At 43.2% G+C, this 25,043-nt stretch overlaps 1 protein-coding gene across 1 annotated transcript; it reads right to left on the bottom strand.

Moving 5' to 3' along the window:
- Positions 1-4,257: 4,257 nt before the first annotated feature.
- Positions 4,258-24,200, bottom strand: pgm2l1 (phosphoglucomutase 2-like 1). The gene is given in 15 exon segments (XM_080547242.1): positions 4,258-4,437; positions 5,515-5,648; positions 7,542-7,737; positions 8,882-9,011; positions 9,175-9,268; positions 9,622-9,802; positions 10,790-10,887; positions 11,602-11,791; positions 12,259-12,452; positions 12,742-12,825; positions 13,114-13,198; positions 14,090-14,196; positions 16,071-16,105; positions 16,108-16,237; positions 23,303-24,200. Coding segments are annotated over 15 exon segments (1,893 nt in total). The 5' UTR covers positions 23,435-24,200; the 3' UTR covers positions 4,258-4,334.
- Positions 24,201-25,043: the final 843 nt, after the last annotated feature.

The raw sequence follows: 25,043 nt of genomic DNA, 5'->3' as shown, positions 1-25,043 counted from the left end.
ATATGCTCTATTATATAAATAAATAGTGAAAAATGTATGCACTCACTCACTGCAATGTCGCTTTGGAGAAAAGTATCAGCTAAATGGCATATATTATATTAATTACAATGTTTTTTTTTTTTTTTTTTACCATATACATATGATATAATGTTCATCCTTAGCGGCCTTTCACTCAACACGGAGACTGGCTACAGCAAACATCCAACACAGCAGTTTAAGCAGAGTGTATTTCTTTGACTATAATCTAAACTCCTCAAAAAAAAGGTTCGGAAACGTTATTTCGGTCGATTATTCCTCCCCAGTGTAAAACGAATAAAGTGTAAAAATGGCCAATATATGTTGTTATTTCCTCATTACTGTGGGAGAGTGCAATCATCCAATCCACCAAGCAACTCAAAACCAGAGTGAATACAGACAGAAGAATATTGCAGGGGATTTTGGCAGTTTTTTGGGGGCCTCTACCCACACGTCAAGCTGTGTTACTCATTCCACGAATGCATGATCCTTACAAGTTGTACCTCGTTGTAAAGGTGACTAATCAGGCTTTCCAACCATATCAAATACACCAATTGGTGTTATTAAAGGGGAGGAATAATCGACCGAAAGGAGGAGTGACCGACCTCGGGTGTCTTGGGTGAGCTGAGGCGCCATGCAGGGCTGGGCAGAGGGAGATGTGTTGATTCATTAATATATAGCAACTGCGATGTAATGAGTTTTTAAATCATCCTTGTTAGGTGTGTGATGGTCCAATGCTGATGCTCAGATGAGAGGAGACGTTCATTTTGTATGCAGTCTCTCTTCTATTGAATAAAGTCATCCTGAGTAAATCATTACGACCCGTGTTGAATATCCTGGTTGTGCTTCGTGCTTGCTGCACACCTGATCTATCCAGAGATGACACAACGCATTTAAGATCACAACAATCCTCTACAAGATTGCTTCATAACATCATTATCGACAAGAAGATCCTTCAATATCCAAATCATTAGGGTGAGAACACAAATAACAGTTAAAAAGGTGTTAGAGGTAAAAAAAAAAAAAAAAAAAAAGGCATTTAGCAGACGCCGTTTAGTGTCCTTTTCAGACTGACAAAATTATGCAAGCTACCGACAAGACCCCAACACTGGAGCTACATGAAATACATACAACATTTACATATAAACACAGCAATTAACTTTCTATTGATATTATAGTTTGGACTAATAATTTGGGCTATACATTAAATGCTTAAATATTATAATGTATGAGGGTAAATGAGTGACGTTATAAATATAGCTACCACTGTGGCTATGGAGCCTCTTTGAAGACACAATTAAAATAAGACAAGACGTGAAATTTAAATGGGTGAAAGTGCCAAACAATGTCTTTTTTTAAAGAAGACAGGAAGAAATTGAGCACAGACTGCATCGAGGCTAACACTGGGCCAAGAGAGAAATGGAGAGGCAAACATACCCTTGGTTTTAGAGACAGCAAAATTAAAACAACGGTGAGAAGGCATCTTGTGATCCAAATTGGTACTTTGATTAATCTACACTATGTGTATGCAGAATTTAACACAAAAAACACATGTGACAATGGTATGCAATTAAAGCCCCGTCAATTCTGTTCAATGTTCTCATGTCAAAATGTAAATATTGGCTGTAAACATGGGTCTATCTGCGATTAACTTGACGCCTCTACTCGCACACTGTGAGTTGGTCAATGGAAGAGCAGATGATGTCCATGTCCATGTGAACATTTTGGATTCGAGGCTCTTTTCTACTCGTGCAGTGTGAGAGGAGCTCCAGGGCGATAAGAAATGTCCACCAATGGGAATTTAAAACAGTTGTTAAAATAACTTTACTGGAAGAGGTTTTTTTGTTTGCTGCCATTTTGCAGGTCTTTTCATCCTAGCCAACCCATTCTGCTGGGATACACCCCCCCTATCAAGGAGTGAAGTAGGGCTGGTGCGTGACACTTTGGGATGGATGAACGGAGCTTGTATGAATATGTCTGTGAACAATTCCAATTAATAATAACCATAACCCTAAATAACAGACAATCAATTACAGTTCAAATACAACTTATAATGTGTCTCCTCCGTCATCGTAGACTTAGCCACTCGCTGTGCTGCCTTAACTCAGGGAGAACTGGACCAGCAGCCTGAGCCAAAGGTCATGTAGGCCTACGGTATTTTGGGTGAGCGCACCGCAACACTAAACCCTGGATGACACAAAACATGACAATGCAAGAGTGTTGGCTATCTGAACATGTACGGTCTTCCCTACAGTCACTCTCTCAAAAGAGACCTTAGAGAAGTTCAAGTTTAAAAAGATCAATGAAAGACAACTTCTAGCGTGCACTTAAGATTGAGCACTGTTGCCAGTTGCCACTCCTTTCAGATGCTGTGCTCCTGGTCGTTATGAGGTAGGCCTACTTTATATATATATTTAAAAATAATGATAATAATTTAAAAAGATAATTGCTTGGGTTCAAGGTGGCCAGAGATACAAATCACTAAATTCTCCTTGTAACCTTCTAACCTCCTCGTACATAAAACGGTTATGGTTACAGAAGGTACTTGAGCAGAGGATACAGCTGAAACATCTTACTATTTCGTGGCCGGCACCATTTTCTGCCTAACCCTTTCAACAAGTCAAATTTATTAAGGCCTATTTAGACCTTTTTTAGACCTCTTTGAATAGAATTTGCCTTTTGTTTTAATCTATTCGCGACACCATATGATAGCTTTTTGTCATCCTCGAGGTGATGAAATTAGGGACTTCACTGCCTTACAGACAAAAAAGGAAGCAAATAGGCATTTTCTTGGTTCCAGCTTGATTAATTTCCGCGTAAATAGATGTGGTCGAACTGATTTCCTTGTAGGATCTCATTTTGAAGACCTAGCACCTAATTTTTAGACAGAATAAGTGGAATTTGAGACCTTTTTAGGCCTTATAAATTAGATTGCTGGATTTTAGGCTTTAGGGCTTTTTAAGACCAGCTCGGGAACCCTGCAATGAACACAGATTAGGGGAGGTGAGCCCAGTATCAGATACCGTCGGCTATGCTCGTGGGGTGTACATTGCACAAAGACGGGGAGAATCTGTCTTCCATTATGAGAAACTCTCATGGTTTGGAATTATCTGCGTGTGTATAAATCAGTCTCCAATTATGCACCATTCCCAGCTGTTTATAGGCCTATAGCTGGAATTTAGAAATTGTGCTCACGCCATTATAATAGTAAAATAGTACTTCTAGAATATTTTATGAAATGCATAAGAATCATGGATGACCAACGTTTGTTAAAATTGTTTTGTTAATTAATGGCATAATCAATGATTGTTATGTGTTTACTGTATGTCACAAAGACAACAGACGACATGTCTGTAGCTCAACCCTGACACCTGCTGGACAATGTCAACATAAAACACGCTCAACCTCACCATCGCTCAAATCTTCAGCGATCAAGTCAACAAAACACAAACGCTGACACTGTCGTTATGTAAAATCTTAGTTAGTCCAATACTGTTTTGAAGAGAAACAAATTAAGACGGCTAATAGACTGCTGTGTAGCCTACAAACTGTTAGGACTCATATTCCAAATCTAGTTGTAGATGTTTAAGTAAGATCTTTGTTTGTCATCTGCTGCAGGAGAAACGTTTTTGAAGCTTTCATAAGACAGCTCTGACATGTTAACACTTCTGTCATCCACCACAGGCTTAAAATAATGACAATGATTATTCCACGTCACCCCAGTGAAAGGATACGGGAGCTCGCTGCAGTTTGCTCCTTTTCCTGATTGACTTTTTGGCAAAACACGTCAGTTACACGTCGGTTACAAACTGACAGACGGAGAGCAATGCCATCTGTGTTACAAGTGCACGCCGTGCTCTACACATGACAGTTGGGTACAGTTTGTCTACTGTATACATTTGAGGCAGCATGCAGTGAGTGTGAGGTACTATTATATCCACACACACAGTGTACACAAACACAACAACAGGCCCATATAGAGACACGTCAGCCTAATACAGTAGCAGCTGTAGTGACATGGGTATATGCAGTGACGCGGTACTGCAGTGGTGGAATTATGACATTTCTTCCCCTGCGTATGCTTTGGCTATACCTCAGGGTCATATTACACCACCTAGTTGAGGTTAAACTCATATTGTCAAAGAAAAATCATCTGATTTGAAAGAAAAAAAAAACCATTTTGGTTTCAACTACCTGCAACTTTGACCAGCTGAAATGACAACTTTCACAGTGAGAAAAAAACATTCATAGAACGCAAGCAGGATCATTCAAAAATATGAACTGATGTATTTGTTTCAATGCCAAGAGGAAATGCCCAGCTACACGGACCGACGAATCAGGTTGTTCCTATCAGGCTCCAGAAACTCCTCGACAAGAGTGTCTGTCACTCTCTTAAGATCCTCCTCAAGACTTGAGATGTCGCTGAAAGCAAACATGTAGATGCTTAAACAACAACTCACAACAGCAGTTTTATGTCATACGGTAAATAGTACAGTATCTCTTCATTAAATATGAGCTGCGGATTAATGTGTCTGTTGCAATGTACCATTTATTTAGTTTTTTCTCTGTTTTCTGTTTTCCTTTTTTATTTTGTATGTGTATATATGAGCTGTTATAATATTGTCTCTCCATCAATGTATGTACCATATACAGTATATTATATACATGTGTATGGTAATCCTGGTGAGTTCTTTGCTTGTATGTATATATGTTACGGTACATGTGGGAAAACTAGGGGTTAGGGGTAGGGTTAGGTGCTAGGGTTAGGGGTAAGGGTAGGGTTAGGTGCTAGGGTAAGGGTAGGGTTAGGTGCTAGGGTAAGGGTAGGGTTAGGGTTAGGTGCTAGGGTAAGGGTAGGGTTAGGTGCTAGGGTAAGGGTAGGGTTAGGGTTAGGTGCTAGGGTTAGGGTTAGGTGTAGACATGCCAGCATGTACCAAGTCTACGTTTTATGCTGCCATGTCCCCGGAAATGCCAACATAAACCGTTTTCCCACATGTACCGTATATATATATATATATATATATATATATAATTATTACTATTTATTTATTTTCAAGATTTGTTTTATCTTTTTTTAAAACTCAATAAACATACTGTTGAAAAAAAAAGAAAAAGATCTGCGGGACTAGTGCTTGCTTCATTTTAGTTACCTTTCTCTACTAGTTACCTTACTCTACTACTACTGGTAATGGAATAGCACAATTTATCTATTTGCATAACAATATACCATCATCACAAAGTCTAAAATCAAAGTGGTCTTACTGGCCAACCTACTGTTTTTCTACATTTTAGCAGACGCCTTATTCCAAAGCGACTTAGACTCAATACATTTGACTAAGCAAGTGAATCATCAATCCACCAGTCGTTTCTACCATCAGTCCCACAAAGATTAAGGCCAAAAATATATTGGTTGTGATAATGAAACTGTGGCTTTAGTTTTGCTTCCAGCACTTGTCATTACTGGTAGAGGATAGGCCTTGTTTTTAACTAAGCACAAACCTTTTCCCGGGCGGTGCACAGAACTCAGTGTAGTATTTGATCTTGGGCTCTGTGCCGCTGGTCCTGAGCGTGGCCACAATCCCATTCTGCAGAGTGAAGGTCACCATCTGGCTGCTCTTCGTCATGGGTAGAACCTAACAGACAGATGAACATTAGTTGTTCCCACATCCCATTAAAGAGAGACAAACACATTTCACTTGTTAGAAATAAGACGGACATCTGCACATGTACATGACAATGCAATGTGCTAGCTAGCTGTGTGACAAACAAGCGTATCACAAGTGATTACGTCTCGCTTTGCTTTACTGTCTGTGTCGAAGTCACCCAGCTACCTATGGATACCTCATAATGCTAAGTATACTGTACCTTTAAAAGAATACTACACTCCAAACGCCAAATTCTTATGATTTCCAATATTAAATAATGTTAATATGTCAGAAAAGGGTTAGGGGCCTGAGACAATCTTTTTTCTGCCACCCAGAGAGCTCTTAACTCCAGATAGCGATGTGGGATTATGAAGGGACCCTGTCACACGCCTTCCTTCCTGTGATTGAACAACTGCTTGGGCAAGAACTTTCTAGGATGAAAGTAGTCACGTTCAGCTGTCAATGACAGTTCAATGTATAGAGGAGATGGGGGCATCCATGACAAATGCATATCATCTTGTGATAATCTGGATCTAATTTGAATAAGTACCTAGTAGCTCAAACACGACAGGGTTGATCGTATCCGCTTTAAATTGTCTGCTAGTGATGTGAGTGGCTGTTCCCGGCCGCACAGGTTGAATCATGTTTGGGGTCAAGGGGCAAAGCGCAGTTCGCAAGACAGCGTTATCCCTGAAACTCCCCATATACGGTTAATTCTCCATATCTGCTGCCTCAAATCGCTGAGACAGGAAATGCCACTGGGATAGGTTGTCATTTCAACCATCAAATTGGTCTGGAGAGAGAGTGTGTCTGTTTGACATTGAGTAGATAGCGGGGGGGAAAAGTCAGCAACCATGTCAAGATGATTGTTTAGCTAGGATTTGTGCATTTGTTGTGGATAGGATCACCATGTTAAGGTAGCTACCAAACGGCGATGTTTTTATCAATGGGCCGCTAACAAGCTAACGTCAGCCACAACAGCAGGTGAGAGATTAAAAGGTTCATGGTTTAGTGACGGTAGTACAACAGTGTCGCCACAACAGTAGTGAGCTACTTAAAAAAGTGTTTTATTAGAGGTATATCACCTCTGCAAAACAACCACCAGGGGGCATTGTTAAGCAAGGTTAATGGCTCACATCTGCCTCTCCACTTGCCCCGTTTGTGAGCTCATATTCATTTTATATTCCAATGTTAGTCTTTTTAATTATTGTAATTCATGTGTTACACAACGGTATTGTCGCAAAGTGGTAAAGGAGACAGTATGCTATAGTAGGCTATAACCTTACATTTTGTGTTTTATTTAGGGTTAGGCATTACTTGAAAGCAGTGCAAGTAGTTTGGGGTTACTTTGGGTTTAACAGGACAGTGAGAGCAGGCCAATCAGCATGCAATTAGCAGGAATGTCCACCAGAGCTGTTGCCCGTGAATTGAATGTTCATTTCTCTACCCTAAGCCGTCTCCAAAGGCGTTTCCGAGAATTGAAATTGGAAACGGTTTATGGTAGAGAAATGATCATTCAATTCACGGTCAACAGCTCTGGTGGACATTCTCTGGTGGCAATTGCACGCTCCCTCAAAACTTACGACATCTGTGGTATTGTGCTGTGTGATAAAACTGCATATTTTAGAGTGGCCTTTTATTGTGACCAGCCTAAGGCACATCTGTGCAATAATCATGCTGTCTAATCAGCATCTGGATATGCCACACCTGTCAGGTGGATGGATTATCTCGGCAAAGGAGAAGTGCTCACTAACACAGATTTAAACAAATTTGAGAACACCATTTTTTTTTCTCCAAACCACAACATTCACAGGAATTAAGTTTCTGGAGTGTAGTATTCCTTTAAGAACAAAACCATTTCAGTAAATAAATCACACTTACACAACGTTTACCAGGTTGACTGCTGTCGTACCCTGTGGTCACATCTCTCACGTGCACGATGCTGTAACCCCCACAGGACTTTGGATACGTGCACGTGCTTTCTCCCTCAAAGTTCCGGAGACGAGTGAATATCCTCTTGACTGTCGGGGGGTCGTTGCAGATGACGTAGGACGTTTTGGAAATGTGATAACCGTAACTAAGGGAAGACAATTGTCAGGGATATAAACATCAGGGTTCCCACACCTTCTGAAACATCACATTCAAGCACCTTTCAAGGACTTTCAAGACTCAATTCCCTCAAATTCAAGGACCCAACACGGCATCGTTTGAGACAGATCGAGATGAGAATCGATATAATAGGAACTGTCCGCTCACAGACAACAATTAAAGAGAGAGGCTTGAATGTGTGAACACTAGATGGTCTCTTGCCTTCTCTACCACAGCACAGCAAAACAATATATTGTGAAATATGTGTAATGTTAAGCAATACAGAGACTTATTTACTAGTTGACGAGCTAAGTAAAACATTTTTATATATATATATATATATTTATTTTTAGAGAGAGAGAGAGAGAGAGAGAGAGAGAGAGAGAGAGAGAGAGAGAGAGAGAGAGAGAGAGAGAGAGAGAGGGGAATTCAAGCACTTTCAATGACCCATGTCTATTTTCTAAAACTTTTAAGACCTTGATTTGAAGGTCTTAAAAGTTGAAGCAAAGTTGAAGCAGGGAAAGAATATGAAATTACACATTACCACAGTATAACACAGACTCAGTGGCCTTGCGGTTAGAGTGTCTGCCTTGACACTGGAAGGTTGATGGTTCCATCGTCATCAGAGTCATACCAAGATTTAAAAAGTGGGACCCGATGCCCGATGCCTCTGTTTTTGGGGGGTAATGCTGCGCAACAGACTAGCGTCTTGTTCAGGGGGGGTGACCTTTTCCACCAAGCTTCCTCACTCTACATCCTGGGCCACTGGCTTGCAATACCTATACTTACACAGGGTTCCCACACCTTCTGAAACATCAAATTCAAGCACCTTTCAAGGACTTTCAAGGACTTCCAAGACTTAATTCGCTCAAATTCAAGGACCCAACACGGCATAGTTTGAGACAGAACTAGTTGACGAGCTAAGTAAAACATTTTTAAATTTTTAGAGAGAGAGAGAGAGGGGGGAATTCAAGCACTTTCAATGACCCATGTCTATTTTCTAAAACCTTTTAAGACCTTGATTTCTTTTTCTCAAATTCACAAACTTTCAAGGATTTCAAGGACCCGTGGGAACCCTGCTTACAGTAATAACCAGAACATGCAGTAGAAGGGCATTAATGAAGGTCACTTACATTTCAAAGATGTTGTCTAGCTGCATATTGAGGGTGAGGTTCTTGCTGTAGAGATAGGTGGCCATCTCGGCCACCACCGCGGCTGCACTCACTCCATCTTTATCTGGGACCATGCCTCCACACAGGAACCCTGAAACACCACCGCCACAACAAAAGCATCAACGATCTGTCCAGAGAAAATGAAGTTTGTAAGAGGAGAAAGAGATGTCATTCAACCCCCATTGTTATGGAAATAGAAGATGCTAATGTTAGGACGAATCAACTGGATACTAAAACAAAAGGTATTTGTTTACCAATGGACTCCTCAAATGCAAATATCACTTCATTCCCCGTTTTGGACAACTCGTGTATCCTTTTCCCGATCCATTTGAAGCCAGGTAATGTTTCCTGTAGAACAAAGAGCAGACAGATGTGAGGGCCTGCCACAGGGTGCACTGTGTTCAGATAGAGGATATTGGGGCTTTCTTATTTGTCACTTGAATGAATGAACATTGTATGAATCTCTTAAACAAGTTCAAAGTTTAGTCTTGTCCAGAAAACAACCACTGGCATGGCACAGGCATGTTGTGTATGACCAAATACAGTCGCTGTAGCTCATATAAACTAAACTCTGCCTAGCAGATGTCAGTCTTTTAGGGCTATTAGGGCTTTTCTAGGAACAAGGCAACACAACTAGAGAACAAATATCGACTTCCTTCACCTACACAATCTCTTATTCTCAGAGGACGATGACAGTTTACCTCAAAGTGGAAGCCCTCGATCTGAGCGAAGGCTTTGAGGATTTTGGAGGAGACGGTGGTGGCCAGCATGTACACCCTGTCTGTCTCCACCGGGTCTGGGTGCGTCTCCTTCCAGTTGAACAGCATCCACCAGCCCAGCAGAGCCGCCAGCTCATTCCCTGTGAAAACCTTCCATCTACACCTTCATAAAACATGATGTTGAATGTCAGTATGAGAAATGATTGGTTGCATCTCTAGAATCTTAACAATGGAGTGAAATAAATCACTATAATCCTATTAAAACAATAATATGCTTGTATTGTGAAACAAACAAAGAAAAGAAAAAAAACGCTATATATAGTGGTTTACTAAATCAGTGGAAAAAGCCCTGATAAACCCCTTGAATTCGTTTTTTACATTTTATTTCTGAAGCACTCAACACCTATGAGATAAGCAAGCGCTGGAATTTCATCGTGTACTGGACATCCTAATTATGGAAGTACAGAAGTTTTTTTGTTTTGTCAAATTCACTTGCAGTAATCCTAATATGAAACTGAAATAATAAATGAAAGTTTATTTATATAGCACCTACTGTATCTATAGGGTATCCTAGGCTATAAAAACATAATTAAAGAGCAAAAGTAATAGCAGGTTAAAAGAAATAGGTAAACAAGCGAAAATAAAAACAAATAACAAGTGTACAACAAATAATAACAAGACACTTTTGGGGTTAGCCAAAAGCCTGTCTATAGAGGACAGTCTTGAGCTGTTTTTTAAATGCTTTGACCGAGACCGCTGATCTAAGATCTAAGTTCCAAGGGAAGAGCATTCCAGAGTTTGGGCACAAGAATATATACGTATATATTTTTTTTTATTTAACCTTTATTTAACCAGGCAAACATGTAAGAACAAATTCTTATTTACAAATGCAGCCTGACCAAAAAGCAATGGCTCTTTGGGGGGGGGGGGGAAGCTAGAAATAAAACAAGGTTAAATAATTTATAACAATAAAACACTGGCAAATACAGATGCATTAAAATACTAACAGTCAGAGAGAGGGGAGAGAGAAGGAGGAGGTAGGGGTGAGGAAGAGCGGAGGTGAGGGATAGCGGGGGTAGTGGAGCAGGGGTACTTAAAATGAGGTAGAAATGATACACAGGTGTTGAACCTGGTTAGCAGGTGTTTCTACCTGTTGGATTGTTCTGCAACAGCCAGACGGTCTGCGTCAGGATCTGTTGCCATCACAATCTTGGCACCCTCTTTCTCAGCCAGGCGAAGGGAGAGCTCCTAACACACCAACATAGCAACAACAACAAAAATATAGTTTCCTTTCCTCCGTGAGTAAAGAGACAGACTAAAGTAGAAATCCTCAGCTTCTCTTTGAGCATATTGGTGTACATATCGGTTTCCCCCATTTAGAAATTGCAACACTTTTTATGCATAAAAGTAATGGGACAATTATCCGAATAACAGGTTAATTATCTTAACAGGTTAATAACAGCGTAATAACAGCGTAATAATAACAGGTTAATAACAGGTTAATAACAGGTGCTTTTGGTAAGTCAGGTGTGTTCAGTCACACCGTTTGTGCAGGCGTATGAGAGCTGTTAATGTCTAGTATTGATTCTAGGCTTAAACGTAACTGTATATAACTTATATAAATGTATATAACCTTATATAACTGTAGCAGCCTCAGGCACAGAGGGAGGTTGGCACACGGAGGGCAGGGTTGGGACGTCGCCCGTTTGTCACATTCATGTATATGAAAGTCAGGTTCAGCCTCAGCATCCCCCCCCCCAGGTGTGCTGGAGTTATAATAGTCAAATAATAACAACGGGCAGTAGCCCGGTAATCCTTAGCGCAGCTGCGTGTACCGGTCGTTCAGACAGTACCAGTCAAAGGTTTGGACACACTTTCCCATTGGGAAATATTAATATATTCTGACTTCTAACACATCAAATTCCCCTCTGTATGTTATATAGAGAATTTTTTTTTACTTACCAAAACAGATTCTCCTTCCTCTGGGTTTGGGCAGCTGACAGTAGAGAAGTTGGGATCAGGATCTCTCTGCTCTGGTACCGGGATAGGAGCAGGTAACCCGAACGCCCGGAACGCCAGCTGGACATAGTTGTGTCCTACTCCGTGGAAGGACGAGTGCACAAACTTCAATGTGGATTTTGCGTTGAGATTTCTGAGAAACAAAACAACAAAATAAGACTTTTTGGCCACAAAGGAGTTTTTGTTGTTTCTATGTTTTTAGCTCGGCTTGCTTTTTGGGGGCGTCTACGGTTCGGGGGTTAGTTCATATTGTCAGTATTGTGTTTATGGTTTAGTATTGTTGTTGTTGTGAAGTAATTTGGAACATTTCTATACAAATACATTTGATCTTCTTTTAACTTCTAACCCAGTAAACTAAGAGTCCAAAAGACGTCCTCAGGGAAGCCGGAATGTGGGTTCAGATGACGTCTTTCTAGGACGTCCGGATGAGGTCTTTAGGACGTCTTACGGACTACAGAATAGTCTGAGGTCCATAAGACGTCCTAAAGACGCCATCTGGACGTCCTAGAAAGACGGCATGTGGACGTCCTAGAAAGACGTCATCTGAACCCACATTCCGGCTTCCCTGAGGACGTCTTTTGGACTTTACTGGGAAGGTACCTGTGGAAACAGACAGAGCTGAGCTCCTCCATGTAGCTGCTGCATATCTCCTGCAGAGGGTCCCTCCTCAGGGGGCTGCTGTCGGCCAGCGCCTCCTCCCAGGACCCGCTCCACGGCTCCGTGCTCTCCTCGATGCACCTCAGGATCTCCTCGTCATGAGGGGAGGAGATCTGAGCTCCACTGTGCCAGTAGACCTCCAGAGGAAAGCAGAACAGAAGGGAGTCAAAGTACGGTGGCCTGTCAGTGTCAATGTTGTAACAGGGATAATAGAGCAGAACAGAAGGGAGTCAAAGTACGGTGGCCTGTCAGTGTCAATGTTGTAACAGGGATAATCGTGGTCATCACCGGTTTGGGGTTAAAAAAAAAGAATTCTATGATGGTATATGATCATATAACACTTTACAATGTCGTTTAACATGATCTACAACAGATTATTGACACTTTCCATGCCATGCAATAACTCTGGTGAGGCAGAACAATTACCTTGTATCCGTTGTCCTCTTTGGGATTGTGAGAGGCAGTGACCATTACACCGGCTAACGCTCCCAGCCTCTTAACAGCATATGGCTAGGAGAGATGAAGGAACAGTCGTGTGACCTAAAGCAGTATGACTCGCTGACTTCACCAGCTGTATAACCAGACAATATGTGTCACGTTCTAATGCTTTGGTCCTCATATCGGGATCTGATGTAATGATCTAACGTAGTTCCGTGACTTTTAAAGTCATTTTGATTGGTTGCCGACATGCGGACCAAATGATCAGACTGTGTCACATATGGCCTGATGCTCACCAGTATGCAAAAACATCACAGAGCAACAAACACAAAAGATTCAGAATAAATAATAGTAGCTTACCACAAATGGAGTTGGGACATACGTGGAGAAGAGATAGACAGGAATACCTCTACAGAGCATCACAGCAGCAGTTAACCTGGCAAGTCTGCGGAAACCAAACGATCATGTCTCTAATCTCTCACTGGTCAACTGGACCCAGAACAGTACCAACACATGTCAAGTGCATTATCAGACTCATTTTCCAGCATTCTTCTTTTTTTTTCAACAAATGATTTTTTTTATAAATTGAAATACAATCTTCTGTCATGCTCTTTGACTTAACAAATAGAGAGCTAGTAAACACAACTCCATGGCCTATAATATCAGCTCCTAAAACGAGTGGTGGTAGTGGGCCAGTCCTCATAGAGTCTATCTATATCCACGGTTATTTATCATTTCTATTTAATGTGCCATAACTAAGTACACTGCCAGGCAGTTTTGCGGCAGCACTTCCTGGCTTTTCTTGGGAAAAAATAGTTATTTGGGAAAGTAAGGCCAGATATAGGCTAGGCAGGAGAAACTCTCAATAAAATGTGTTGAAAGGTTTTTTGATTCAGACGCAAAACAAAACCGTGAAGGGGGGTCATGAGAAGGGTCATGAGAAACGTCATGCTTCAAAGCATGTGGGAAATCACTTTAGGAGACGCTAAGAAAAAAAGTTCGGAAACGTTATTTCAGTCGATTCTTCCTCCCCTTTAATAATACCAATTGGTATTGTATTTTATATCGTTGGAGAGCCTGTCATTAGACATTAGTCTAACCTGGATTTTAGACTTCACGGCTTTTTGAGAACAGCGCGGGAACCCTGAACACAGTGTGCAGCACACCAGGATGTCACATATCAGCAAAAAAAGGGCCTTTAAATAAAGCCAGAAAAGGCATTATGAGTCAAGTTAGTCAACTACAGCTTCTAATATACACCCAAGGGGGAAGTGATACCAGGAAGTGGGGTAGGCGGTGATGTGACCACCAGATTACAAAAGAGGGGGGAAGATACCTTTCACTGTTACAACCACTGGCCTCCTGCGCCCTTGTGTCATATCCAACCACTATGCCTCGGCTGCCCAGGTCAGGGAAAGACTTGGCCAGATATTTGTATATACCCTGTAACGAGGAGGAAGTACACAAGACTGGCATTAGGTAATGTCTCTTACAGTTGTCCTTCACTCATTGATCTGAAGGTAATAATAATAATAATAATAATAATAATAATAATAATAATAATAATACATTAGACTTGTATAGCGCTTTTCTAGACACTCAAAGACGCTTTTCAAACTGAAAAGATTGAGTAGTAATAATAAAAACAAACAAAAAGGTAAATAAAAGAAAGTATAGGGGCCTAATTAAGGTAGTGCTGGGGACACATGGGAAGGGGGGGGGGGAGGAAGGGAGACAGTCTGGACACATGGGGAGGGGAGGGGGAGGAAGGGAGACAGTCTGGACACATGGGGAGGGGAGGGGGAGGAAGGGAGACAGTCTGGACACATGGGAAGGGGGGGGAGGAAGGTAGACAGTCTGGACACATGGGGAGGGGAGGGGGAGGAAGGTAGACAGTCTGGACACATGGGGAGGGGAGGGGGAGGAAGGGAGACAGTCTGGACACATGGGGAGGGGAGGGGGAGGAAGGTAGACAGTCTGGACACATGGGAAGGGGAGGGGGAGGAAGGGAGACAGTCTGGACACATGGGGAGGGGAGGGGGAGGAAGGGAGACAGTCTGGACACATGGGGAGGGGAGGGGGAGGAAGGTAGACAGTCTGGACACATGGGGAGGGGAGGGGGAGGAAGGGAGACAGTCTGGACACATGGGGAGGGGAGGGGGAGGAAGGGAGACAGTCTGGACACATGGGAAGGGGAGGGGGAGGAAGGGAGACAGTCTGGACACATGGGGAGGGGAGGGGGAGGAAGGTAGACAGTCTGGACACATGGGGAGGGGAGGGGGAGGAAGGGAGACAGTCTGGACACATGGGGAGGGGAGGGGGAGGAAGGGAGACAGTCTGGACACATGGGAAGGGGAGGGGGAGGAAGGTAGACAGTCTGGACACATGGGGAGGGGAGGGGGAGGAAGGTAGACAGTCTGGACACATGGGGAGGGGAGGGGGAGGAAGGGAGACAGTCTGGACACATGGGAAGGGGAGGGGGAGGAAGGTAGACAGTCTGGACACATGGGGAGGGGAGGGGGAGGAAGGTAGACAGTCTGGACACATGGGGAGGGGAGGGGGAGGAAGGTAGACAGTCTGGACACATGGGAAGGGGAGGGGGAGGAAGGTAGACAGTCTGGACACATGGGGAGGGGAGGGGGAGGAAGGGAGACAGTCTGGACACATGGGAAGGGGAGGGGGAGGAAGGTAGACAGTCTGGACACATGGGGAGGGGAGGGGGAGGAAGGGAGACAGTCTGGACACATGGGAAGGGGAGGGGGAGGAAGGGAGACAGTCTGGACACATGGGGAGGGGAGGGGGAGGAAGGGAGACAGTCTGGACACATGGGAAGGGGAGGGGGAGGAAGGTAGACAGTCTGGACACATGGGGAGGGGAGGGGGAGGAAGGTAGACAGTCTGGACACATGGGGAGGGGAGGGGGAGGAAGGGAGACAGTCTGGACACATGGGAAGGGGAGGGGGAGGAAGGTAGACAGTCTGGACACATGGGGAGGGGAGGGGGAGGAAGGTAGACAGTCTGGACACATGGGAAGGGGAGGGGAGGAAGGGAGACAGTCTGGACACATGGGAAGGGGAGGGGGAGGAAGGGAGACAGTCTGGACACATGGGAGGGGAGGGGGAGGAAGGGAGACAGTCTCTGGACACATGGAAGGGGAGGGGGAGGAAGGGAGACAGTCTGGACACATGGGAGGGGAGGGGGAGGAAGGTAGACAGAAACATCAAAAAGCAGCAAACAATACAGCTCAGAGGAGAACACTATACTATATAAAAGGATATATTATATATATATTATATTATATTAGAGAAAAGGATCCACCTGTGTGGTCTGGATGATGGTGAGGTCGTTTATCAGGCAAAGCCTGCCCCCATGGCGGCCCTCAGACCTGCTGTCCCAAACGCCATCCTGGAGCAGAGCCGTCTCTTCAGCTGCTCCACGTCCCCGGCCTGCAGCAGGGCCTCCATCTGGGCCCTGGTCTGAGGATTCTGAGCATGAAATAATAAAAAACACAGAAAATATAGTAAATATAGAAAATATAGTAAATATAGAAAATATAGTAAAGCCCTAATAATGACAACATGTCATTCCTTGTTACTAAATCTGACAGAAACAAATCCAAACCTTTAAATTATCAAGAGGCAGGACCTAAAACATAATTTAGTTTATGCAGAATATTATAAAATTAACAAATAGTCCAAATCATCTTAGCAACAATGATGTGCAAAGCAATGCAAAGACAGACACAGTCTATAACCGTGTGCAAAGCTGTATTAAACAGTGTAGGAAGCGGCCCTATGCTACTAGTGAAGTAGTCTGACATTTAAAGATTGGAGGTCATCCAGATCTATGACTTTAACAGCCTTTCATAACTAGGGCACTGGTGTGTGGAAGGGTGGTGGAGGACAGAGGTTTGGTTTGGCCTCTCTCTCTCTCTCTCTCTCTCTCTCTCTCTCTCTCTCTCTCTCTCTCTCTCTCTCTCTCTCTCTCTCTCACTCTCTCTCTCTCTCTCTCTCCTCTCTCTCTCTCTCTCTCTCTCATCTCTCTCTCTCTCTCTCTCTCTCTCTCTCTCTCTCTCTCTCTCTCTCTCTCTCTCTCTCTCTCTCTCTCTCTCTCTCTCTCTCTCTCTCTCTCTCTCTCTCTCTCTCTCTCTCCTCTCTCTCTCTCTCTCTCTCTCTCTCTCTCTCTCTCTCTCTCTCTCTCTCTCTCTCATCTCTCTCTCTCTCTCTCTCATCTCTTCTCTCTCTCTCTCTCTCTCTCTCTCTCTCTCTCTCTCTCTCTCAGAAGTTAAGATAATAACTGACCGGATCTATACTTTTCAAGGCGTCCATTAATCACAAGATGGGGAAACAGTAAAAGCTTATTCTGTCACCATAAAGGTCTGCAGCAGATGTCTGAGGCACATTTTGTATAACTCAGTTACTTTGGAAATCTGACACCCAGAGGTTACGCAACTTTGTGATTACTAATGCCAGTAATGGCTTTAATTAACATCTTATGAGAGGAGCATACGGTTTGGAGCCAAACTGCTGTTAACTTTTTTCCGTACTTAAACCTTATTGACTGAAAGGTAAAGACATAAAATGAAGAGGCAAACTACAAACAGGGCGGCTGTGTCTCAGGAGGTAGAGGCTGTGTCTCAGGAGGTAGAGGCTGTGTCTCAGGAGGTAGAGGCTGTGTCTCAGGAGGTAGAGGCTGTGTCTCAGGAGGTAGAGGCTGTGTCTCAGGAGGTAGAGGCTGTGTCTCAGGAGGTAGAGGGTGTGTCTCAGGAGGTAGAGGCTGTGTCTCAGGAGGTAGAGGCTGTGTCTCAGGAGGTAGAGGCTGTGTCTCAGGAGGTAGAGGCTGTGTCTCAGGAGGTAGAGGCTGTGTCTCAGGAGGTAGAGGCTGTGTCTCAGGAAGTAGAGGCTGTGTCTCAGGAGGTAGAGCCACCGTCTAATGATCGCAAGGTTGGTAGATCGGCGGTTCAGGCCTTGGACACCTTACCCCCCCAGACCCACCTCACCCCCCCAGACAGACCTTACCCGCCCCCCCCAGGCCCAGCGTTCCAGGATGAGACTCCTGAGACATTCCAACACAACCTCCATACCCCTCAGACCTCCTCACGCACCCTCCGTTCTACTGCCTGCCACCAACCTCCTCAAGACCCCCAGGACCAAGCTCCGCACCATGGGGGATATGGGGGATTGGGCTTTCTGCTGGGCTGCTCCCAGGCTGTGGAATGCTTTCCCTGACCACCTACGGGCACCACAGTCTGTGGATGCTTTTAAACAAGGCCTTAAAACCTACCTTTTTAATAGATTCTTTTATTAGCCTTTTTTATTGAGATTTGTATTGTTTTATTGTTTTTATCTTTCTTGTTTTTAATCTGTAGCACTTTGAGATTTCTTTATGTAAGGTGCATTACAAATAAAATGTATTATTATTATTATTATTATTATTACCTCTCGTGTCCCTGATTAGTCAAATGTCTATGGACAGCAGACACCGTCATCACACGCACTGTTGTAAATTGCCATATTCACATTTTGGGCATTTAGCAGACGCCTTTATCCAAAGCAACTTACAACAAATCCATTTGGCATGTTTGGTGCACCCCAAAGAGAACATTTGAGCACAAGCAGGGCTTGACATTAAGCTTTTTCAGGTACTTGTCCTTCAGACAAGTGAACTTATCTTTTACTTGTCCGGGAGCTCAAGTTACTTGTCCAAATATGACGATGCGTGTGTGTGTGTCTGTCTGTCTACTAACACACTACAAGCCAGTAATACATTACATTACATTCCAATTCCAACAATTACTGTGGATCTACGTGCACGCCAGAGAACGTTCGATTTCAAAGGTCAAAGTAAAGGGGTCATGCCAGCATTAATGTTTTGATTCAAAGGCATGATTTGCCAGATTCTCTAGGCATGATTGTTTTAATTTTGAGTTATTTAATGAAGTTGAATTTGGTTTTGGACGAATTATAATCAATATTCACAATTAATTAGTTGTGTTCCTATTTGTTGATAATCCAATGTGACAACTTGCCCGACGTAGTGTAACAATTTACCTGCTGATGGGGCAAATTGTCACAAATGCACACTGTCTATTTAACGGTCTACAGCGCTGTACTGAAATAAGGTATGAAGATATAATCAAAACAAAATATGCCGAAGACTTCTTCTTTCATTTGGTATGACATTTATACCTTTGTGATGTATTGTGCCCAGCAAATGTTAAGACAGCGTGTGCGCTCCCCTACTCAGCGGACACAGATTGTTTGACAAGGCAGCTACATTGACATGGCAGCTACATTGACAAGGCAGCTACATTGACAAGGCAGCTACATTGGCATGGCAGCAGACATTGACAAGGCAGCTACATTGACAAGGCAGCTACATTGACATGGCAGCAGACATTGACAATGCAGCAGACATTGACAAGGCAGCTACATTGACAAGGCAGCTACATTGACAAGGCAGCAGACATTGACAAGGCAGCAGACATTGACAAGGCAGCAGACATTGACAAAGCAGCAGACATTGACAAGGCAGCAGACATTGACAAGTCAGCTACATTGACAATGCAGCTACATTGACAAGGCAGCAGACATTGACAAGGCAGCAGACATTGACATGGCAGCAGACATTGACATGGCAGCAGACATTGACAAGGCAGCAGACATTGACAAGGCAGCAGACATTGACATGGCAGCATATATTTTCTTTCAAGTAATTTTTTCTGAGTGGGGCAGTCCGACTCATATTTTTGTCATTTTATTGACAGATACAGTAGAGATTTAGACAGGAAGGATGGGTGAGAGAGAGAGGAGGGATGACATGCAGGATATGTCCCCGGCCGGAATCGAACCGGGTGTTACATGGACATGGTCAACGCTTAACCCGCTACACCACCTAAGCGCCCCAAGGCAGCATATATTGACAAGGCAGCTACATTGACAGAACACCGGCAATGGCGTTTCGTCTGATGACATTTTGCGTTTCCCACTTTTCCTGGCACCTGACCAGTTTTAGGAACATTGTGCTTGCTGGCTTGAGTAACGTGTCGGTTTCTTTCACTACGGACTAAAAATGTCCACAAGCCAACTTCGCGGTCAAGAAGGTGGCACTTTTGCGGGCAGTGGAGTTAATAACGGCCACGCAATAGCATTAGAACTTCTGATACAAGCTAAGCCGCGCCTCATAGGCAGCGAGAATGAGGTGCGTTAAAACATTTATTACTTTTCCGATCGGACAACTGAAGGAGGAATTAATTTTTTTGCGGATATTAATACATACTGTTTATTTATTTTTCTCTTTGTTTTGACTTGTCCGTCGGACAAGTGCAGGAGGAAGTCCACTTGTCCGAACATAAAATGTACTTGTCCCGGACAAGCTGACAGGCCTTAATATCAAGCCCTGACAAGAACCTCATACCAACTGTCAAGCATGGGGGTGGAAATGTCATGGTGTGGGGTGGCTTTTCTGCAGCAGGGCCTGGCCAGCTCACCATCATAGAGTCCACTATGCATTCTTTATCGTATTAGAGGGTGCTTAAAGAACATGTGAGACCCTCCAACCAAAAATTTAAGCTGAAGCGCATGTGGACCATGCAACATGACAATGACCCAAAACATTCTAGTAAATCCACCAGGGAATGGCTCAAAACTAAGAAATGGAGAGTTCTGGAATGGCCAAGTCAAAGCCCGGATCTTAATCCTATTGAGATGCTGTGGGGTGTTTTGAAACAGGCTGTGCAGTGTGCATGCAAGACACCCCTCAAATAGCTGAAAGAATTCTGCATGGAAGAGTGGGAAAAAGTCTCCCAATCGATGTCAGAGACTGGTAGACAGTTATAGGAAACGTCTACCGTAATTGATTGTTTCAGCCAAAGGGGGCAATACCAGCTATTAGGGCATAGGGTGTCCTAACTTTTTCCTCAGTAGAAATTGGCATCTTTGTTAAGTTTTTGTTAAATAAATGATAACAAATGAAAATGTTCATGGTTTTTGGTTCAATTACATCACCTTTAGCTATAGATATTGTTTGAAAACAGATCACATATTGATATACGTGAGTTTTAGTGTCTCAAAAAAGAATAGAAATGTAGATCATATAATCACAAAATGTATCATCTGATAACAGAGTAGAATCCAGTCTCCGCTGAGGGCGTTGTGTGGCATTAGACGGGAAAGACAACTCTAGTAAGAGAGGGGCATGATCTGAGACCCCAACGGCTTCATACTCCACTGACTTAACTAAAGAAAGGACGGCTTTGTCATCGGAAACATAATCCATTCTGGTATAAGAATGATGTACATGAGGGAAGAATGAAAGTTCCTTGGTCGTTGGATAAATAAATCTCCATGGATCTACGCAACCAGTCTGACTCATATGCAGATATGGCTTTGGACATTTTTGAGGGGGACGATGATTTTGGGCTGGAATGATCCAATTTTGGGTCAATAATACAATTTAGGTCTCCCCCCAAAATTAAGTAATTAGTATTAAGGTTAGGAAGGGAAGCGCAAAGATTGGTTATGAATTCAGCATTGTCCCAGTTGGGGGCATATACCCTAACCCTAACCAGAGTCACTGGTGTTTGGGTCAGAGAGACGGAAACTATAATATAACGACCGTGAGGGTGAGAGATGACATCAGCAGGGGAGAAGGGGACGTTATTCTGAATTAGTATAGCTGTACCTCTAGCTTTAGTTAGTAAGTAAGTAAGTAAGTAAGTAATGTTTATTTACAGAGCACATTTTACAACGACAAACAGCCGCCCAAAGTGCTTAACAGAAAACACTAGTAAAAGAGAAACAACAGATAAAATACACTAAAAACAATGTGCAATACAAAATACAAGTGCAGAAATAAAAGTACAAAAAGTGCAGTGTCGGGAGGCAGGCTCACCTCAGGTCAAAGGCCAGGGAGAAAAGGTGTGTTTTAGCTCATTTTTTAAAAGCCTCGATGCTCTGGGCGGATCTGACGTGGAGGGGGAGGCTATTCCAGAGCCTAAGGGTGGCCTTAGAGAAGGCTCTATCCCCTCTGGTTTTGAATCTGGTCCTAGGGACCTCCAGCAGCAGTTTGGTTTAGTGTTGAAATTCAAATGAAAAACATGACCCACCCAAGATTTACGCAGTCTAGCTTGATCAGGGACACGTAGATGTGTTTCCTGCAAACATGCTATGTTGTCTGTTTGCAATCCCTTCAGGTGTGAGAAAACCCTTGTCCGCTTTACTGGGCCGTTGAACCCCTTTACCTTCCATGAGAAGAGCCTTATAGGCAAAGTCCCAGTGGTTAGAGGATCAGCCATTGGGATCAGTGTTGAGAGAAATGTATAAGAATAAATCTAGCGTGGTTATGGACATGAAAAGTGTAGAGTGAAAAAGACCAGTTGGACGCCGTGCAACACAAGCGCAGGGCAACGAGTACACAAGGAAGAAAAACATAATGATTCTCCACTAAAAGTCACATTGATGCAAACATCCTACTAAGTGTGACTTAAAGGCAATCGGCACCCACCCACAATCCCAGAAATCCCCTCCCTGAACAATTAACCCAGAAAATAACAACAAACATGTTAAGGGGTAGTGGTGGTCTAGTGGATAGTGAGTTGGACTGTGATCAGAAGGTTGTGAGTTCAAATCCCGCCTGAAACCACACCACTACTAGTGTGCCCTTGAGTAAGGCACTTAGCCCTCAGTTACTCCAGGGGGAATGTCCCTGTAATTCGTAACTGTAAGTCACTTTGGATAAAGGCGTCTGCTAAATGGCAAAATTATTTATTTAATTATTACATGTCCCTAGTCCTAAACTCCCCATCCCAATCGAGGCGAGCTGCACTGTACTACACAACCTACCGTGGAGCACACAGCCTACAGCCCCCCATCAACTAACACTGCCTACAGCCCCTATCAACTAACCTGGGGGGGAGCTCCCAAACAATAACATTGCTACACCGTATTGAATAACCACTCAAAAATATAATACAAAATAACATCACTTCACAGTGAGTAGGCTAGGCTATGATTATGATCATCACAATAGTTGACCTTGAATTTGTTTATGCTTTCAAAGTGCAAATAAAGTAAAATATGAAAGGGCAGTGTCCTGGCTATATGCAGCTGATTGTATGGCTATATGCAGCTAGATGTATGCGACTGATCACAACTTCATATTTTGGTGATGGTTAAGGATGTCAAAGAAAGAGTACTGTTATTGGCTTGGGAGTGTGTTCTAGTATATCCATCTGGTATAACACAAGTTGAAAACACAGCTGATGAGTAACAGATTGGACACACTGGTTCTGGTAGCGAGACTAAAAAGGGGCGGGTCGACCTGGGGCTGTATCACTTTACCAGAGGATTGAAATAAACCGGTCAGTGATGTGAGACCTGTCCTGTCATTGACGCAAACACACACATTGCTTGGTTTGGAGTCAATATTGATGCTTTATACTACTGTTCTTCTAACACATATAGATTTATGAAACACAGGATAAGATCTTATCCTGTGTTTCATAAATCTATATGTGTTAGAAGAAGTATTCATAATAGAAAGATGCTCACCTTATCCCAGGTGGTCCATTGGTAAATGGCCTTGTCAAGTTGGGGGTCTCCAGTGGCATGGCATCTGGAGGCAGTGTTGGGGTCTCCGTTATCCTGCATTACTGGACCATAGCAAGAGATTTTGCATAGCATAACATACAAGTTAGCTAAGCTGTTTATTAACGTTGGTTCATACAGACACACGTGCTTACTCCTCAGAACAAAGGAATGGTCAAGCCAGGACAGTCAAGTGGACGTTTGATCGCAGTCTCAGTCTGTGAGTGGTAGATTTGGTTTAGCTGCTGAAATTCCTAAAACAGGTAATTTAGGTCGGCAAGAGTTGCTGTAGAAAGGCTAGCTGGCAGTGTTATGTTATCTCTCTCTGTCTGTCTGTCTGTCTGTCTCTCTCTCTCTCTCTCTCTCTCTCTCTCTCTCTCTCTCTCTCTCTCTGTCTCTCTGTCTCTGTCTCTGTCTGTCTCTCTCTCTCTCTCTCTCTCTCTGTCCCTCTCTCTCTGTCTGTCTCTCTCTCTGTCTCTCTCTGTCTGTCTCTCTCTCTCTCTGTCTGTCTGTCTCTCTCTCTCTCTCTCTCTGTCTCTCTGTCTGTCTCTCTCTCTCTGTCTGTCTCTCTCTCTGTCTGTCTCTCTGTCTGTCTCTGTCTCTCTGTCTGTCCGTCTCTCTGTCTGTCTCTCTGTCTGTCTCTCTCTCTCTCTCTCTCTGTCTGTCTCTGTCTGTCTCTCTGTCTGTCTGTCTGTCTCTCTCTCTCTCTCTCTCTGTCTCTAGCTAGCGATCTGGTGGTGATGAAACAAAACCGTTCGCCATCGCCAGCAGTGGAGGAGGTCTGTCTGCCGGTCCAGAACCAGCTGCTGATCCAGGGAAGAGTTGATCCAGAACGAGCTTAGCGAGGATCTGTGTAGTGTTAATGTCAACCCATCTGGCGTGCACCGAACCGTATCTTCGCAAGATGATGTCACCTACAACTAGTACGCGTTACTACAAAGTGATGTTACTAATGGTCTGATCGCAGTTTCCCTTCTGGATCTGTCGTCTTGGCACATGTGTCTGTGTTCTTCTTCTTCTGTTCAGTCTGAATGGTGGTTTACGACCAACTTAAGGCGCATTACCGCCCCCTACCGGACTGTGTTTGGACGGTATATTTGACAGGGAAAAACTTAAAAATGAAAGAAATAATTTTAAACAACATTAACAGAAAGGATGGGTTCTTGTTTTTTCATGTAAAAAAAAAAACGCTTCCACATACCGCTTGCAAGTATATTAAATGCAAGGTTTCGAAAGCTTTTTTGTGCAACAGGGTGCTTTTGAAGAATTGTATTGCAACATTATATCCAGGATATGGTCAAATAGTGGCTCTACGGTGTTATGAAAAGGCCTGTTTTAATTGACAGCCTGTTTATGATTGTTTCCCACATTAAACATAGTTGATTAGATCAATCCAAACAAACATAAAAATGCCAAGTATAACAAGTGTTGTTATATAAAGTAATTCTCCAGAAGCTTGTGGTGACTGATCTAGACATATCAAGCCATTTTACATATCAGGCCATTTTACATCAATTCTGTACTTTGAGATGACACCATGTCATGACAATATGTAACATTAAACATCTCACTGCACACATGATAAATCCATTTATGACATCACAGCACCATCTAGTGATATTGTACCACTTCCCAGTTCTTCCTGGAGTCAAGCATCAGTTTAAGAAAAAAGCATAATGGTGACGGATCAATGGATTTATCTCTC

The sequence above is a fragment of the Nansenia antarctica genome, assembly GCF_963989245.1.
Source record: "Nansenia antarctica genome assembly, chromosome: 17".
Lineage (NCBI taxonomy): Eukaryota > Metazoa > Chordata > Actinopteri > Argentiniformes > Microstomatidae > Nansenia > Nansenia antarctica.
Note: the sequence above shows the minus strand (reverse complement) of the source record. Positions and strands in the feature narration are given on the sequence as shown.